The sequence below is a fragment of the Phoca vitulina genome, unplaced genomic scaffold, assembly GCF_004348235.1.
Source record: "Phoca vitulina isolate PV1807 unplaced genomic scaffold, GSC_HSeal_1.0 scaffold119, whole genome shotgun sequence".
Taxonomy (NCBI): Eukaryota; Metazoa; Chordata; class Mammalia; order Carnivora; family Phocidae; genus Phoca; species Phoca vitulina.
In genome coordinates, this window is record NW_022589822.1 from 725,101 (window position 1) to 741,804 (window position 16,704).

Sequence of the window (16,704 nt, forward strand, 5' to 3'; positions counted from 1 at the left end):
ATGGCTCCTGGGCAGGTAAACACTAATTTCCTATTTTAGGGAATGTATGTTCATTCATACAACATATATACGTGAGGGCCTAAGTACACAAAGATAAACAGGATACAGTAGTCATGTCCAGGAAGAGAGACAGAGTCCTTAAAGGAGACAGGTGGCACCTGTCCAAGCATAATACCCAGCAGATACATGGAATGAAACAGTACAGCATAAACTGGAAAATGCCATAATTTACCATGGTTAGAACTTGGAGATAAATAGAAATGAGATCAAGAAGGCCCTGAATGCTTAACTAATGAGGCTTCATTAGTTAGTTACCTAAAGGTAATGGGAAATGCACTGATTTTAAGCAGAGGTATGTCAGACTTATGTTCTCAAAAGATCACACCCTAAGCAATCAGAAGACAGGACTAGAGGCAAGAGACTCGAGGCAAGAAGACTGGGGAGAGGCTAGCGAGTATTCAAGAAAAGAATAAGGATCTCCAATAAGGTAGCAGCAGTTGGGATGAAGTGTTGGAAATAATATGGGTAATTCCAAGGTGCCCCCAGGCTTGGGAACTACTGTGGCAGAGGAATGTTGGGAGTGGGTTTGAGGAAGAGGGAAGGTTCAGTTTTGAACATGTTAGTTTAAGATGCCTATGTCTAGGGGCGCCTGGGTGGCTCCGTCGTTAAGCGTCTGCCTTTGGCTCGGGTCATGATCCCAGGGTCCCGGGATCGAGCCCCGCGTCGGGCTCCATGCTCAGCGGGAAGCCTGCTTCTCCCTCTCCCACTCCCCCTGCTTGTGTTCTCTCTCTCACTGTGTCTCTCTCTGTCAAATAAATAAATAAAATCTTAAAAAAAAAAAAGATGCCTGTGTCTAGCTAAACTTGAAATAGGCAGTAGTGAATGAAGTACTAGAGCTTGGGATAATTGATATTAACTACTATCTACTGGATATTAACAACAACAAATATTTATTGGCTACCTGCCATGTGTCAGGCACTTGGAAAAATGCTTTCCATTTATTAACTTGGTAACTCCCCCAGTGATACACGCACCCCGATGTTTATAGCAGCATTATCAATAACAGCCAAATTATGGAAAGAGCCCAAATGTCCACTGACTAATGAATGAATGGATAAAGAAGAGGTGGTATATGGTATATATATACAATGGAATATTAGTCAGCCATAAAAAGAAAGAAATCTTGCCATTTGCAACTATGTGGATGGAGCTAGAGTGTATTATGCTAAGTGAAATAAATCCAGCAGAGAAAGACAAATACCGAATGATTCCACTCATATGTGGAATTTTCAAAAGAAAACGGATGAACATAGGGGAAAAAACAAAGAGAGGCAAACCATAAAACAGACCCTTAACTATAGCGAACAAACTAAGGGTTGACGGAGGCAGGTGGGCAGGGGGATGGGTTAAATGGGCGATGGGTATTAAGGAGGGCACTTGTTGTGATAAGCACTGGGTGTTATATGTAAGTGATGAATCACTAAATTCTACTCCTGAAACTAATATTACACTACATGTTAACTGTAAAACAGTGATAATGACAGTCACCGACCTCATAGAATTGTTGGGAGAGTTGGATTTGGGTAATGTATGTAAAACACTCATTATTATGTCTATTTTACAAATGAGTGTTAGACAACATGCCCAAAGTCACACAGTGAGTATCAGAGGAAGGATTTAAAGACAGATCTGTCTAACTTCAATGCCGTAGCTAAAGCCATAGGGAAGGTAATGCTGCCCAGAAGACATTCCAGGAAGGCAAGGAGGCCAAGCCAGAAACTTGGAGAATACCAATATTTAATGCAGAAGATGAAGAGCCCATAATGGATGGGAGGGAGGGGAGAGGAATAGGGAGATACAAAAAAAAAAAAAAAATGACAGTTCAGAGTTCCGAGGAGAAAGATTAAGATAAGCACCAAGAAATAATCCACTGATATAGCAATGGGGAGGTGGCTGAAGAGAAAGAACTGGAAACCAGATCTTGGTATGTGTGACTATTGAAGGTAAAGAAATAATAATGATTGTAGCCTATCCTTTTAAGCAGTCTGGCTATTAAAAGAAGGGTATAAGAGTAGTGACTACAAGAATATACAGGATTGAAAAGTTATTTTTCTTTCCTTTGTGAAAATGAGAGTAATTTAAGCACATTTGTATTCTAAGGGGAAAAAGCCTGTCAAAAGGTTGAAGACTCAGAAAATAGGATATTTGATAAGCAAGGTCTCTGAAGAGACCTGTAGCTCTGGATAGGAAGTAAACTTCCCTTGATATGGGAAGAAAGGAAGCAAAGTGGTTAACATGGAGAAGTTTGGATATAGGGGTAAAAAGTAGATGGAGTTGTTGCCTGATAGTTTTTATCATGCCCATCATCTGCTTGGCAGAGAAGAGGCCATAATTTATTTTTATCGTATTTTACAAAAGCAGTGGCCTGCAACATATTGGAAAAACAATGAAATGGCCCTATACCAAAAAGTATAGGTTGAAAAGCATTATACTACACCACGAAGGCTAGAGCATGCCAGAAAAGGCGAGGCAGGATTGTAGACAAGAAAAAAATCAAGGTAGACTAAGAATTATAAGTTATGGATAGTTTGCTTATAGGAGAAGGTTGCCCAAGTAGGAATTGGGACTTGAGATAACAGTGATGTGAAGAAATTCACAGATTCCAAGGAAGCAAACCAGCCAAAAGTCTCAAGGAAGCAGGGAGAAGGGCCAGAGATCAGGCAGAGAATAGCAAGGAGGAGGGCTGAGAGCGATTACTCATCTGAATTTGCTACAAATAGAAAAATTAGGTTCCAGTCCTAATGAGTATACTTTTCATCTGATTTTACTAGAGAGAACACCCTACCCAGCCACAAGTGTGGGCCTGCACAAACCAGTTAATCCCTGGCTGAGATCATCAAATTGAGGACAGAAATCCCTCCCCAACTGAAAGTTTCTATCATACAAAAGTCTAGCACACATACCTTTTCAGCAACTGTGCGTATTTCAGTTCCGGTATATGTAAATTTGGAGTCACTCCTTTTGGGGATAAATTAGGGGGGAAAAAGGAACTCAGGTTTGGAATATAAAAAGATATTAAAGCAAAGTAACAAGATTCGAAGTTTTTGCAATGAAACCTTAGCAGAGACAAAGGAAGAGTGGCTAAGTACATAATCTGCTCAGTGGCAAAGCGAAATTCCTAGAATCCTGGGTATTAAGCAGGTGGGCTTGAGAAATACACATTCCGCTACGCTTTGAAATTTAAATAAAGGTAACCCAAAGCTTTTGCCTCCTCAAGCATTCAAGTTCCTGGGCATCTCTGAGATCGTTGTAGGGTCCACCAGGGGGAGGCAGAAAGCCATTGACAATTTAGTCAAAGGAATGAGTCAATAGGGGGAAATGTTTCTTAATATGCTTATCATTTGCTGCAAAGAAAATTATCTGTATTTCATTGTCATTTCAGGAGAGAGAGAACATAAAACATATCAAGAAATAAAACGGAACGTAACAGCACTGTATGAGTAAACAAAATTCTACGTGTAAGAGCTTTCACAGGTTCACTCATGATCTTGGTACCCCTACCCATATTTTTTACAGAAGGTCATACATATATCAACTGAAAATTCTCCTAGTAGGAAGTAAGGTGGAAACCAACCTTCAGGGTCGGGGTGGAATTCAAAGTGTATCACTGAGGGAACTCCGGACTCATAATGGTAACTTAAAATATAAGTTGTACACAATATTGCCAACCTTGTCATGATTTTGAGTTAACAGTGACATAGAGATCAAAAGATATGAGCAAACGGGCGCCTGGGTGGCTCAGTCGTTAAGTGTCTGCCTTCAGCTCGGGTCATGATCCCAGGGTCCTGGGATCGAGCCCCGCATCGGGCTCCCTGCTCCGCGGGGAGCCTGCTTCTCCCTCTCCCACTCCCCCTGCTTGTGTTCCCTCTCTCGCTGTGTCTCTCTCTGTCAAATAAATAAAATCTTAAAAAAAAAAAAAAAAGATATGAGTAAACAAATATAATCTTACCTTGTGTCATCATTCAACTAGAGTGGGAAAAAGCAGAAAACATTATTGATCACATTACACTAGTTTGATGTACATGGATGTAGATTATATGAAACTTGGGTCAGGTGTTCCTGTACACCAGCATGAAAGACTGGAGAATTCTTACTTCGGGCTGTAAACAAGTCAGGTCTATCTCCTCATCCTCTTTTGCTCCTCTCCAACACTTAACCCAGTGGAAACCTTTGCATCTTTGAAACCCTCTTCTCTGTCTGGTTTTCTGATACACTTAGAAGGCTTCCCAGCAGGAAGACTGGAGGCGAGGCCAGGGGCCCTGATCGTGGTTGGATGCTTCCTAATACACCGGTGTCCTCATTATACTACAACGTCTTTACAGCCTGACTTGCGGTTTGGGTCAATGGGGTGACAACTCCAGATCCAGAGAAAAGCCACAGACTATAAGAGAAACTGCAAGGCCCACCCGGAGGCTTATGCAGATCGCCGGGGGTTTGCGGGAGGCCAAACAAGCGTCCAGAGCCAGAGGAAACGGGGCCCCCGCTACCTGACCTTCCAAAGGATCAGCCCTAGGGGCCAGGTCAGAGGTGCCTGTAGCCTCCGCAGCCCCGGGCGCTGCCAACACCCACCCCGGGGACACGCTGCGACTGCTCAGCAGGGTTCCGGTCAGGCTAACTGACCTACTCACCTCCCCTATACACAGCCCCATCACCTCCTCCTTCTCTGTGCTCAGAGCGTGGTTGAGACAAACCAGGAAAGCATCCGACTCCAGATGAACCGCCTGCACCGCCTGTACCACCTGCACCGCCATCTTGGTCCGACCCTGCTCACGTCCGCCTCGGGCCCACTCCGGGCCTGGCCAACCGGGTGCTCCGGAGCGCGGGTTCCGCGGGGGCGGGGCTTGAGGAGCGCGGGCGGGGCGGGGCGGGGCGGGGCGGGCGGAGTGGGGCGGGGCTCGAGGGGGGCGCGCGGAGGCGGGGCGTGGGGCGCGGGGGCCGGGCGGGGCCGGCCCGGCGGCACCTGGGAGACGCCCGCGCCGGTTGGGGCAGGCGTGGCCGTGGGGCGGAGGGCGGTAGCCGGCCGCGGTCGGGGCGTCAGGCCGGGTGGCGGGGTGGGCAGGGAGGCGGCGCTTGCGGGTCGTGGGCCGACGTGCTCTGTGAGCGGCGCCCCGGCGGCCGGGCCGGCGCCTCTCGAGCGCCCGCGCCCATTTTGCCCGCCCGCTGAAGAGAGCCGTACGCGGCCTACACGCTCCGGGGACAGCCCTTTAAGGCGGCCTCGCCGCGCGCGCCGGCCTCCCGAGCCAGGGGGGACGCTCTTTTGAAATTCGGTCCTAAGACAGTTCAGGTTTTATTTTATTTCGCTTTGTTTCCAAGTTACGGCCCCTGAATTTTGTACAACTCTCCCTGGACCACTTCCGGTTGCCGGCCCTCGCCTCATAACTTCGGTTCGGGTGACCTCGGCCCGGGATGCCCCTCGGCTCGCCCCAGGCTCACGTCCCGATCCTGGCTTGAGTGGCCCAGGGCGGGGGACCTGGAAGTTTTAGCCTCGCTGCTCCTGAGGCGGATTAATTAGCCCAAGAAACATTATATTCATGTGAGTAACCTCTTCCAGAAACAGTGCTATACTGTATCTGAAAAAGTATCACTCTTAAGCTTGGCTACTGCTATGTTCTCCAAAGGCTTTTAGGTATCTTATGTGTTCGATACAGGGAACGGGCATGAGGGACTTCAGTTTTTATTGAAGGTCTCAGATGTATCGCAGTCGATATCCACAATATAAGTTTCCTCAGCTCTCCTTGTCTTGATGATATCAGACATGGTGAAATTCTATGTAAAAGTAATTTTCTTTTCAGGAATGTCAAACGTGCCACGGGTAAAAGTACAGATCTTTCAACTCCCAAGGTTAGGAATTACACGTGGATTTTAGGAACCATTCTAAATCAAAGAAAAATACATGCCGTGCCGCCTCCCACAGCCCATCAGTGTTTATGTTTGTTTGATCTGGTTTTCTATTCCCTGTGCAGTGTTGAAGCCAGGCAGGCATGGCAGTACTGGAAAGGGAACATTCCCAAGATGCTACTTGAAGAGGTGTTGATGCTTTGCTCTTTTCTCCCAACTCAGTTCCAATCCAAGTCCCCCCACAAATACGGCCCGTATCCACTGAAATTATCTGTGACATATATACCAGCAACCTCCATTTTTACCTAATGCTTAAGGATCACATGGCACCTCTTTCCATGATTCGTCTTGATAATGATGAAGATTGGGCAAATCTTGAAGTGTGCAATTACATTGGACCCATCTAAATTTTCTCTTAAGTTTCAATTTTACACCATATATTATGTCCAGTTACTGTTCGCGGCTTGTATGCCCTGCCTTAGTGGGACAACGATGGCTGTTCTCATTATTATGTTTAGTAATAGAATATTTTGAGTTTATAAAGTGCCTTTAGGCACCTTCAAGAGAAAAAACACCTTTTCTTTGTTGTTGCTGTTAGTCAATCTCAAATATCAGAACAACATTCTCTAACTTTTATAATGCTCATGACTGCATTTTTACAGTTCTAAATGTTTAATTGGAGTACAGAGAAGGACTATTAAAATTTATGGCAAGCTTATTTTGTGCTAGACACTCTACCAAGCATTTATATACCTTTCTGTGTAAACTGCCCCAACTGGAATCAGACTCTACAACTTCCTACCTGTGTTGTGACTTCATGCAAGTTACCTAACTTCTCTATGCCTTACTTCCCTCATCTATAAATGGGGGGGCGGGGGGGGGGTAATAACAGTATCCATCTAATCAGGTGATAGTGAAGATTAAAAGAGTCAATATACATATAACATATAATAAGTGCTAAATAAGTGCTGACCATTATGATCAGTATATTGTTTATTTCTCATTTTACACCTCAGAAAACAAGTGTAGAGAGGTGAACTTCTCCCAAGTCACAAAGCTATTAAGTGGCAAAATCAGGATTCATACCCAGGCCAGGCTGACTCCAGGGCATGCGTTCTTAGTAACTTCACCCATTGTAATTAAATCAGTTTATTAATTCACTTCAAAGAAAATAAGTATATTCAACTAATTAATGTTTAAAAATTGTTCAAACACCTGCAAATTGAAGTAAATTATATTTTTCTTAAGGAACCCTTTCTATGTTGTATATCGTCCATTTAAAACATAATTTATGAAATGCCTTACTAGGAAATAGTCTGTCTAGGCCAGTATGGTCTCTGGCCATGACATCAAGGTGACCCCCATGGGGACAGTCGGCTTTAGTGCCTTACTGGATGATAAAGCCATATAAGCACTTTTTGAATCCATTTGAATTTGCAGATGGTAGTTTTCCTTTGCATTGAGTGGAAGAGGTTTATGTTGTGTATTATACTGCACGTTGTGCCTGAGTTTATCTTGAGGATTTAAGAGATTCATCTTAGTTCAAGGGGTTCTGAATTTTATGAACAAGTTTCATGTGCAGAAAAATGTTCTCTAGTCAAATAAATTTGGGAATTGTTAAAGTTTCTTTACTGTGTAACTTGCCAGAGCTTTTACTACACTAATAAGCTTTATGACTATAAGATTCCCAAACTTATTTGACCAGGGAAAAAGTTAGGGGCAAGTGTTCCAAGAATCACATTTTAGGGAAATGGTTTGCAATTTATACAATCTATGATTTTATGGTCCTTCATCTTAATCTTAGTCATTCAGCCTTTGCTTTTCTCTGGTAAGGATGTTGTTGGTTCGTGCTCATATGGCAGCATCTCGGTGAGTGGTAGCACACACAAGTCCAGGGTCACGTGCTGGAGTTTGTTCCCAGGCTCATCCTACTGATGCCCAGCATGTTGGCCTTCAGGTCACAGCAGCACATCACACTGCCTTTCTTAGAATATTTTGTAGTGACTCATAGGCCTCTTTGTAGTAATTCATAGTAACTCAGGCTATCATCTCCAATTTGTTTGCCCTCTATACCACTGGAATCATTTCCTTTTAATGTCAGTGTAACCAGTAAAATTTTGCTTTTCATTCAAAACAAATTTAAATGTCAATATATTAGTTGTTGTCTATCTGTGAATGGACCTGTCTGTGAAGGTGAGATGGTACTGAAACTCTTAACACTTGGTTTCTTTTTTTTTTAATGGCCATACTTATTTCTTTTGTACTCAAAATCCAGACTTTAATAAATATTTTTTTCACATTAGTATTTACTTGGTTTTTGTTTGTATCTCTCCTTTCCAAAGCCCTGGGGAAAAGGAGAGGCAGAACAATTGTATCTGCTAAATGGAAAAAAAAATGGCTTTGAAAAAATATATAGGTATATAATATACCTAGAGAATCAATCTCTGTCCATGTATGTGTGGTCTTTATCTGTTTCCCCTCTCAGCATACATATCCACTCACTCACAGGAACACTGACTAGTATTGAGACTTAGGGTGCCCAGTACTACTGTATCATTCCTGTTATCGAAGAGCTTATAATACTGTATTTGAGGGGAGACAAGGCTTGTGAAATAAGCAAAGCAAATATGCAAAGGCAATTTATAATTAGAGGCCAGAATATGAGCTTGAGCTGAGACATAAATGCTGCAGTAGTCCTAAGAGGCAAGAAGTTTTCATAGCGAAGGTACTGAGATAAACAGAATGGCCTGTGGAGGCATTTTAGACAAGTAGAAAGCTAGAGCAAGGATTTGGAGCTAGAAATGGGCCTAGTATTTAGGGGAAAGTTTGTCTCAAATATGGTGGTAGTGGTGCTTGCTGGAATTGGTGACAGGATGTAGCAACTGAAGAAGAGGAAGAAGTCCAAGATAACTCAGAAGTTTTGAGTCTGCAAGATCAGGAGAGGTGGTGTTGCCACTGAGAGAAATTGGAATTTGGTGAAGGAGAAGGGGTTCTTTAGGTGAGTTTGAAATGAGGGAGCCCTATAAGATGGGAGCTTACAATAGGCTCAGAGTCAACTCCAATCAGGGTACAATGGGTGAAGCAACTATGATGCTCTTAAATTATCCACTGAAATCAGACCATTTCTTAAGTCTATAAAAGAGATCTACTTGGAAGGTGAACTAACAGTGTTAAGAGAAAAAAAAAATCAAATTGTTGTCCTTGAAAAGAGGGCTTGGTTTAGCCCAATTAATTCTTTCTGGCTTTTTCCTGGGCTGTATCATACTGTGTTCTGGCATCTCATTTGCTCTTGACAATCTCAATAATGGTTTAACAACCTCCCGAGATGTGCTGCAGTTGCTCTCCTACCTTAAGGCCACCCAATGAGAATAGGAGACCTTTGTTTTGTGGGGCAGATGCCCCAATGCTGTTATCTGCTCTGTCAAAGGTAGAAATACAGGGAAACCATGCCATGATGCTAGGAACCAGGTACAAACAATTCATTCCTCCAAAATGCAGGTCAAGTAATTGTGAGGCCCTGAAATGAGATCCAGAGCTAGGCAGAAAGTCCTTACGGGGTTAGAGCCGAATCTGCATTATGGAAAGAGTTTGCCCAGGAGGTTTGCTTCCTTTACACCTCTCAAACGGCAGAGGGGTTTTTCTGGCCTTCTGACTTGGGAAATCAGAATTTAAATGCACACCTCTGTGGAAAAATGGGTTCCTGTGACATCCTGAAGCATTATCAAAATGAAACAAGGACCTAGATGGATAACGATCATTTGCTCTCAGCTCCAAATCACCATGATCCCCAAAGTCTTTTGCAGCTTCAAAATTCCATGAAGCTACCTTAAATATTTTCCTTAACATGAAAACCCCCTTCTGGAAATGCCCAGCTGCTATAAGTAACCTTTCTAAGTAAGCTGATAAATAGGTTGCTTGTCCTTAAAACAAACTTAATTTTAATTTACAAAGCGATGCACATAATTCAGCCTTCACAATCCTTTAAAATGGAATTGCTTGAAAGGGGCTTTTACCTGGGGAATATGGCACACGTGTCCATTGTTGCCCAAATAAGTGCCTGTGCATACTCTGTTGCCACCTACATTTTGTCAGATGCTGCTTTGTGAGTGCAAAGACTGTGACACCACTGCCCAGCTTCCTGAGGTGCTAGTCCTACATTTCCACAGAACTCCCCACTGAGCTGAGGAGCTGAGTGCTTCACAGTCAACAGTTAGCATGACCTGAGGCTCTGCTGAATGTCACTTCAGTGTCTTGCAGGGAGCTTCAGATAGCCTCGGCTCTATTTAGGCTGTGCAAGTAGACATATAAGAGTTTTGTTCTGGTTGGTGGTTGCTAGTACCAGGTCACCTTGCTCACTGGTGAGTTCATTCAAACCCAAAAAGTCACACCTGTGTCCTGTGCGCGGGTGCTGCAGGCTTAGGTGGAGAAAAGCAGGGCTAGAATTGGAACCCAAAGCCCAGAATGGCAGGAGAGGATGTGGGGGCTCCACCCGATCACCTCTGGGTTCACCAAGAGGGTATCTACCGCGACGAATACCAGCGCACGTGGGTGGCCGTCGTGGAAGAGGTAACTGTTTACATTTTGCTTATTTTTTTAATTGACTTAGCTTTCAAGCAACTTGGTGTCTAACCAGTCTCAAAATCCTGAAATCTTTGCTTTTATTTTTGTCATTTTTTTCCCATTAGGAGACGAGTTTCCTAAGGGCACGAGTCCAGCAAGTTCAGGTTCCCTTAGGTGACCCGGCTAGGCCAAGTCACCTTCTTACCTCCCAGCTACCTCTCATGTGGCAACTCTACCCTGAGGAACGCTACATGGATAACAACTCTCGCTTGTGGCAGATTCAGCATCATTTAATGGTACCCATGTTGCTTAATCATTTTCCATTGTATTGGGGCTCTTACAACAGAGTACTCTATAAACTTTTCTTTTTCTGACAGGTCAGGGGAGTACAGGAGCTGTTGCTTAAGCTTTTGCCTGATGATTAACCTGGTATGTATTTCTATTTCTCCCCTGTTCTCCCTTCTTCTTTTTCACTCTATTCAGTTGTGGTGATTTTAATGATCTATTTTTTTTCCAGGTGCTGGGATTCTAGGAAGATATGCTCCTCTGTTCTGTTCAGTATATGGCAATCACTTCATCCACCACTGCAGTGCACCCACCTGTGGGCCTGTGGGGAGGGAGTGGGTTGAAAAACTGCTCAAGAACACAGAAGCTTAGGAAGGGTCATGAAGAACACCACAAATGGAACTGCAGAGAGGGGGTTACGTAGGCAGAAAGCAAGTCAACAAAAGCACTTAGTCAGGATACGTAACTTGAAATTGACTCCTTTGGAAATTGCCATAGAACCTTTAATGGACATCATCAGCTGGAACTGGGATCTGATGAATCCCACAAAAGTCAGCACCTGCTACAGAACAGATGCCCTGATCACCAAGGACTTGGTACTGATTTAGAGAGAAGAGAGCAGCTCCTAGCAGCATCAACATCTATTTGTCGCTTATTTGCCCTGCAGCAATTCACCTGCCTTTCCTTCCCCCATCCTGTAAATATCCTAGGTTTTGCTCCAGTGTTTCCCCTCCCAGTACTGACCTAACTTGGATCTACTGAGAACTTAGGGGGCTCTGAAAAAAGAGGAGGTTATTTGAATTAATGAAATTAGCTACAAAGGCTCCTGGGCCTTTTTCCTTTCTGAAATTGTGCCTTCAAATTATTAGAGGTTGCTAATCAAAATCGTGGGCACTTCAATTCATTCTCTGGTTACAGATATTTTAAATAAGTTGGTTTCTGTAAGAGCTCCAAAAATTGTTTTAGCCGCTTAACTAGCACCTTTCTCAGGAAGTAATAATAGCACCAAATATTGCTGATTCCTAGGAAATCATTTACTACCTGATAAAGAATTTTCTGAGTTAAAGTAGTCATAACTGTTTATGTACATTAAAAGTAAGGTTTTACTTTCTAAAAAATCTTGGGAATCATAGCTACCATGTATTGAATCCTTACTGCCTTCCTTCCAGGCACTATTCTGTGCACTTTATATTCTTTATCACACTTAATCCTTCCATTAATGCTTTGAGGTAGGTAGGAATGGTCCCTGTTTTACTCATGAATTATAAGGAAAAAGGCTCAAGGAGTTTAATCATTTACCAAGGGTGGTTCTGTGAATGATAGATCTGAGCAGTGGACAGGCCTATTTGGCTGTGGCATCGGCTCCTCTAGCCCACAATTGGTTTACAATATTCAAGATGAGGTGATTGAATTCACGGTTTTATTTTCATGTAAAGCTATTTATGTCTTCCAAATTGAATGAAATGGATATTATAAAAATACAGTTGATTCATCCTATGAATGGGAAGAGTATTTTTTAGTGCAATTGTTTTCTAGCATACCTGGTTGTCTCAGAAGAAAATTCCATCTAGAGGGGCTTTAAAGTCTTTATGGATAAAAGACAAAATAAAAATCATTTTTCTTATTTTAGTTTTCTGGATATGCCGCAGAAGGATCCGTGCCAGAAACAAGCCTGTGAAATACAGAAATGTTTACAAGGTAGTATGTTAAATGCTTTTTTATATTTTTTCACTTTATCTGTGAACTAACTACAAGAGACCAATTTTTCTTTTTATCACAAATGATATGAGCTCCTCTCAAATGTAATATTTCTGTAATTATCCTGAAGATTTTTCTCATTTCATCAAAGATGCAGAAAATAAAAAGTGATATGATCCAAGCTTCGTGTTTGCAATTCTGGTTGTACATTAGAATCACCTGAAGAGCTTTAAAAACTCTTGCCTAGAACAATTAAATCAGACTTCCTGAGGATGGGTTCTGGGCAGGAATCAGTCTAAAAAGCTAACCAGGTTATTTTAATGTACAGCCAGAGTTGAGAATAACTAAGCTGAGCAAAGTCCTTTTTTAAAAAGACTAGTTTTAAATGGGTTGGTTATACTTCACTGTGGCTGACAACCCACTTCTTAAAAGCAATCAGGTTAGAAATGGGGGTTGAAAATACAATTGGAATTCAGGCTGCCAAAGTCAGCAACTAAGTCTTAAAGGCAAAAGCAAACTTCAACTAAAGCATATTTGATGTGATCTGTCCACTTGATTTTTTCCCCCAGTTTGGTTTTAAATTGGCCAATAAGTTTGACCAAATGCTAGAGGATTTTATATTTTTTAAAAATCAGCAAATGATTATTGGCAGAAGAACAGATAGAAAAAGCTACAAGGCTTTCTGAACTTCAAAAGTGACGTTTTTGATAACTTTTCCCATTATTAAAGTAACAGATAGAGATGGATGCCCATGAAAATATAGAAGGGTCTGAAGGAAAAATGTTAAGAATTTACCCAAAGATTCACTACTAAAGAAAACTCTTGTTTATTTCCTTTGACTTTTAACTTTCATTCTTAGACTTTTTATGATGTAAGCAACATTTCATAAAAATCTTAATCTAAAATGTTAATGTATGATAGTAATGCTACTTTATTCATCTTTTTCTTTCCTTCCTCCAAATTTAAGAAAAAGGAAAATGTTTTTCACAGTTTCTTTTCCCAAATAAATTCTTACCTTATTTGAATTAGCAACACATGGCTACAGTGTGGGAGGACTGAGGGCTGGAAGGACTAAGAGAATTAAGCACAGCCATAAGGGTTTTAAACATATTGAGTCATTTAATCCTTTCATCCATTAGGTGGATGCTACTGTGACCCCCATTTTATAGATGGAGAAATTGACACAGAAGTTAGATAACTTGTCTAGGGTCACACAGCTAATAAGGGGTACAGTGAGGATTTGAACCCTTTTGGTCTGGCTCCAAGCTTGGACTCAGCCACTCCGCTGTATTCTTTCTAGTCAGAATTGGGTTGTTTTTTTTTTTTAATCCTGGACTAACTCCCATGCACCCCATTTTAGCACCGGGGGACTCAGATCAACTGCAGCTGACCTAGAACCTTTAGGTCAAGTTCTCCTTGACTTAAGGTCTATGTATAGTAGGGGGTCTACAAAATATTTTCTGTAGAAGGCCAAATAGGAACTATTTTAGCTTTGGAGGCCAGAAGGTCTTTGTTGTATAGTGTGTGGGTGGGTATGTGGGTGTGTGTTTGCAACCCTTGAAACATGTAAGAACCATTCTTAGCTCACAGCTGTAAAAAAGAGTTGAACTCTATCCAGAGGCTGCAGTTTGCCAACCTCTGTTGCACTTACAGCCACCACTGTCTTAGAAAAGGGCACGTAAGCTATTAACTCAACCTTAAAGAAAAGGAAATTCATATATAAAAATAGCTTTCAACCACTTTGTAAATCATGCTTTTTTTTTCTAATTATCCTGTTGACTGGTCTGTACATCAGAAAGAATTAGGTGGACTTGGGTACATCCTTTTTCTTCCAGGTCTGTAGAGTGGGAAGCACTGATCTAAACTTCCCTGTGCCTTAGTTCTCTGAGATCATGACTAGGGTCTGCCTGTCTGTTTTTCAGCCAACAACTACATGGAATCTAAGTGTCAGGCTGTCATCCAAGAACTGCGTAAGTGTTGTGCTCGATATCCTAAGGGAAGATCTCTCGTCTGTTCGGGATTTGAAAAAGAAGAGGAAGAAAAGCTGACACTGAAGCCTACATCAAAGTGAAGTTCTGCTGAAAAGTTAAATGCTGCACCATGTATCCACCAAGCAAGTTTTGTCTTCCTGACTCTTTCTTCAGGCCAGGTAGCAGCAAATATCAAATAAAAAAGTCAACTATAAAAGTTAATGAATATGCCATCTATGCAGAACAGATAGACATATAAATATATTAAATATGTAGAATGTAATAAAACTGAGCTGCTAAAATAAACCTGTTAAGTGAAAAATTTTTGTTTGGTACTTGTGATATTGCGACTTATAAGACATATATATTTGGTCTTTATCTCCTTTCCTGGTACGGAGCTCCTAAAACTCTTGAAATTTCTTAAGTGATAAGAGTGATAAACGTGTCTTGTAACTTTAATGAGGTAACTTTTGGAAAGCTCCTAAGTAACCTGTGGATGGGGACTGGTTGCCAGGGGAACCAACCGTGTGATTAGAGGGTTGGAACTTTCAATCCCCCACTTCCCCCCACCTCTAGGGAGGGGAGAGGGGCTGGAGGTTAAATCAAACACCAATGGCCAATGATTTAATCAATCATGACTGTGTAATGAAGCCTCTATAAAAACCCAAAAGGACTGGGTTTGGACAGACCCTGTCTGTGGGACCTTGCCCTTTGTACCTCTTCACCTAGCTGTTCATCTGTATCCTTTATAATAAGCTGGTAAATGTTTAAGTAAATGTTTTTCTGAGTTCTGTAGTTACTCTAGCAAATTAATCAAACCCAAGGAGGATGTCAGTGGGAACTTCAGATTTATAGCCAGTAAGTCAGAAGGACAGGTAACAATCAGGACTTAGCAATAGGTGTTTGAATTAGGGGCAGTCTTGTTGGACTGAGCCCTTAACCTGTGGGATCTGACACTAATTCCAAGTAGATAGGGTCATAACTGAATTAAGTTTGTAGGACACCTAGTCAGTGGCCACTGAGAATTGGGAGAATTGCTTGGCGGTGTTAGAAAAAAACACGAGTACTAAATGTATTTGGTTTTTTAGAAAAGATTGTATTTATTTATTAGAGCATGAGTGAGTGGGGAGAGTGGCGGGGGAGAGGGAAAGGGAGAGAGAATCTGAAACAGACTCCGTGCTGAGCGTGGAGCCCACTGTAGGACTCGAAACCAAGAGTTGGACACTCAACTGAATAAGCCACTCAGGAGCCCCCTAAATGCATTTCTTAAGATTGTAGATATAGATGTTAATGAATTGTCTTTAGCATTTGAGTTTAGAGTACTGGTACCATTCATAAAACTAGTCATGTGTTAAGTGAAAAGATACCCCTCCAGTGCCACAATCATGATGCCTTTCATACATGCTAAATTCAAAGGTTTCTCTAACCCAACTCCATACCTGTTGCATTTCCAGTAATTCAGAGCAAAGTGTCCTTCCAGATGCCAGTGAGAGCATTTCTTTCCACTTTTACCTCCCCACCACAGTGCCTAGCAAGAAGACACTTAATATTTGTTCAGAGTGGTAGGAAAGGCCTAGAAATGATTCTTGTAATGTTTAACAACCCCTGATTTATCATGAGAAAACCAGAAAAAAAAAAAAAGACTTCATTGGAAGGCAGGCAGCAACAGAATTCTTAGGTGCTTTATCTACTCTTTATATCCTTATAATCAAAACGTTACAGTGGATCTTCATGATGTTAATACAAGAAGCCTGTGGACAGTTGTCAGTGACATGTATCAAACAGGCCATTTGCTTTCCTCAAAGAGGTGCTAGAACCACTATCACTCCACTCTGCCCCAAAAAGAAAAAGATGACTTTCTAAGCAGGAGCAAAAACGAATTCTGGTATGTCCTTGTCTTAGTCCATTCAGGCTGCTGTTAAGTCCATTCAGGCTTATAAACAGCAGACATGTTATTTCTCACAGTTATGGAGGCTGGCAGTCCAAGATCAAGGCACCAGCAGATTTGATGTCTGGTGAGGGCCTGCTTCCTGGTTCACAGATGGCTGTCTTGCTGTGTCCTCACCTGTTGGGAGGGGTGGGCAAGCTTTCCCGGGTGTGTTTAATAGAGGCACTAATGAGTCATGAGGGTTCCACCTCCATGAACTAATCATCTCCCAAAAGCCCCACCTCCAAATACCATCACCTTGGGTGTTATGATTTCAACATGAATTTTTGGGAACACAAACATTCAGTCTATAACAGTGAGGATCCTTCCTTGCCTCTTTCAGCATGCTAGAAAAAGCCTACATTG

At 42.1% G+C, this 16,704-nt stretch overlaps 3 protein-coding genes across 7 annotated transcripts in view; 2 read left to right on the forward strand and 1 right to left on the reverse strand.

Annotated features, from left to right (window-relative positions):
- Positions 1–4,895, reverse strand: part of BRCC3 (BRCA1/BRCA2-containing complex subunit 3) — a 54,119-nt gene extending 49,224 nt beyond the window's left edge. For 3 of the 4 annotated variants that reach the window (XM_032398737.1, XM_032398734.1, XM_032398735.1), the window contains exons 1-3: positions 4,689–4,895; positions 4,010–4,026; positions 2,964–3,018 (exon numbers count right to left, since the gene is read on the reverse strand). In XM_032398737.1, coding sequence (XP_032254628.1) covers positions 2,964–3,018; positions 4,010–4,026; positions 4,689–4,811 — 195 coding nt within the window. In that variant the 5' untranslated portion in view covers positions 4,812–4,895. Of the gene's footprint in view, positions 1–2,963; positions 3,800–4,009; positions 4,027–4,688 lie in introns of those variants that run through there. The other variant, XM_032398736.1, reaches the window with a different exon arrangement.
- A 451-nt stretch (positions 4,896–5,346) lies between these two features.
- CMC4 (C-X9-C motif containing 4) lies at positions 5,347–14,723 on the forward strand. Of its 2 annotated transcripts, none has more exons than XM_032398745.1 (3): positions 5,347–5,593; positions 12,374–12,441; positions 14,364–14,723. In XM_032398745.1, the coding sequence occupies exons 2-3, from the start codon at positions 12,384–12,386 to the stop codon at positions 14,510–14,512; spliced, it is 207 nt and encodes a 68-aa protein (XP_032254636.1). In that variant the 5' UTR covers positions 5,347–5,593; positions 12,374–12,383; the 3' UTR covers positions 14,513–14,723. The 2 variants fall into 2 exon arrangements, with proteins under 2 accessions (XP_032254636.1, XP_032254637.1); XM_032398746.1 differs by lacking the exon at positions 5,347–5,593 and adding an exon at positions 11,358–11,440.
- On the forward strand, positions 5,505–11,217 carry MTCP1 (mature T cell proliferation 1). Its single transcript, XM_032398744.1, has 5 exons — positions 5,505–5,593; positions 10,313–10,464; positions 10,584–10,754; positions 10,836–10,887; positions 10,976–11,217. Exons 2-4 carry the CDS (start codon positions 10,360–10,362, stop codon positions 10,881–10,883), a joined length of 324 nt encoding a protein of 107 aa, XP_032254635.1. The 5' UTR covers positions 5,505–5,593; positions 10,313–10,359; the 3' UTR covers positions 10,884–10,887; positions 10,976–11,217.
- Positions 14,724–16,704: the final 1,981 nt, after the last annotated feature.

Coding starts and splice junctions, on each gene's coding strand:
- MTCP1 (XM_032398744.1), top strand. CDS start 10,360: ATGGCAGGAGAGGATGTGGGGGCTCCACCCGATCACCTCTGGGTTCAC. Junction 10,465..10,583: donor GGGTGGCCGTCGTGGAAGAG/GTAACTGTTTAC, acceptor TTTTCCCATTAG/GAGACGAGTTTCCTAAGGGC. Junction 10,755..10,835: donor AGATTCAGCATCATTTAATG/GTACCCATGTTG, acceptor TTTTTCTGACAG/GTCAGGGGAGTACAGGAGCT.
- CMC4 (XM_032398745.1), top strand. CDS start 12,384: ATGCCGCAGAAGGATCCGTGCCAGAAACAAGCCTGTGAAATACAGAAA. Junction 12,442..14,363: donor AATACAGAAATGTTTACAAG/GTAGTATGTTAA, acceptor TCTGTTTTTCAG/CCAACAACTACATGGAATCT.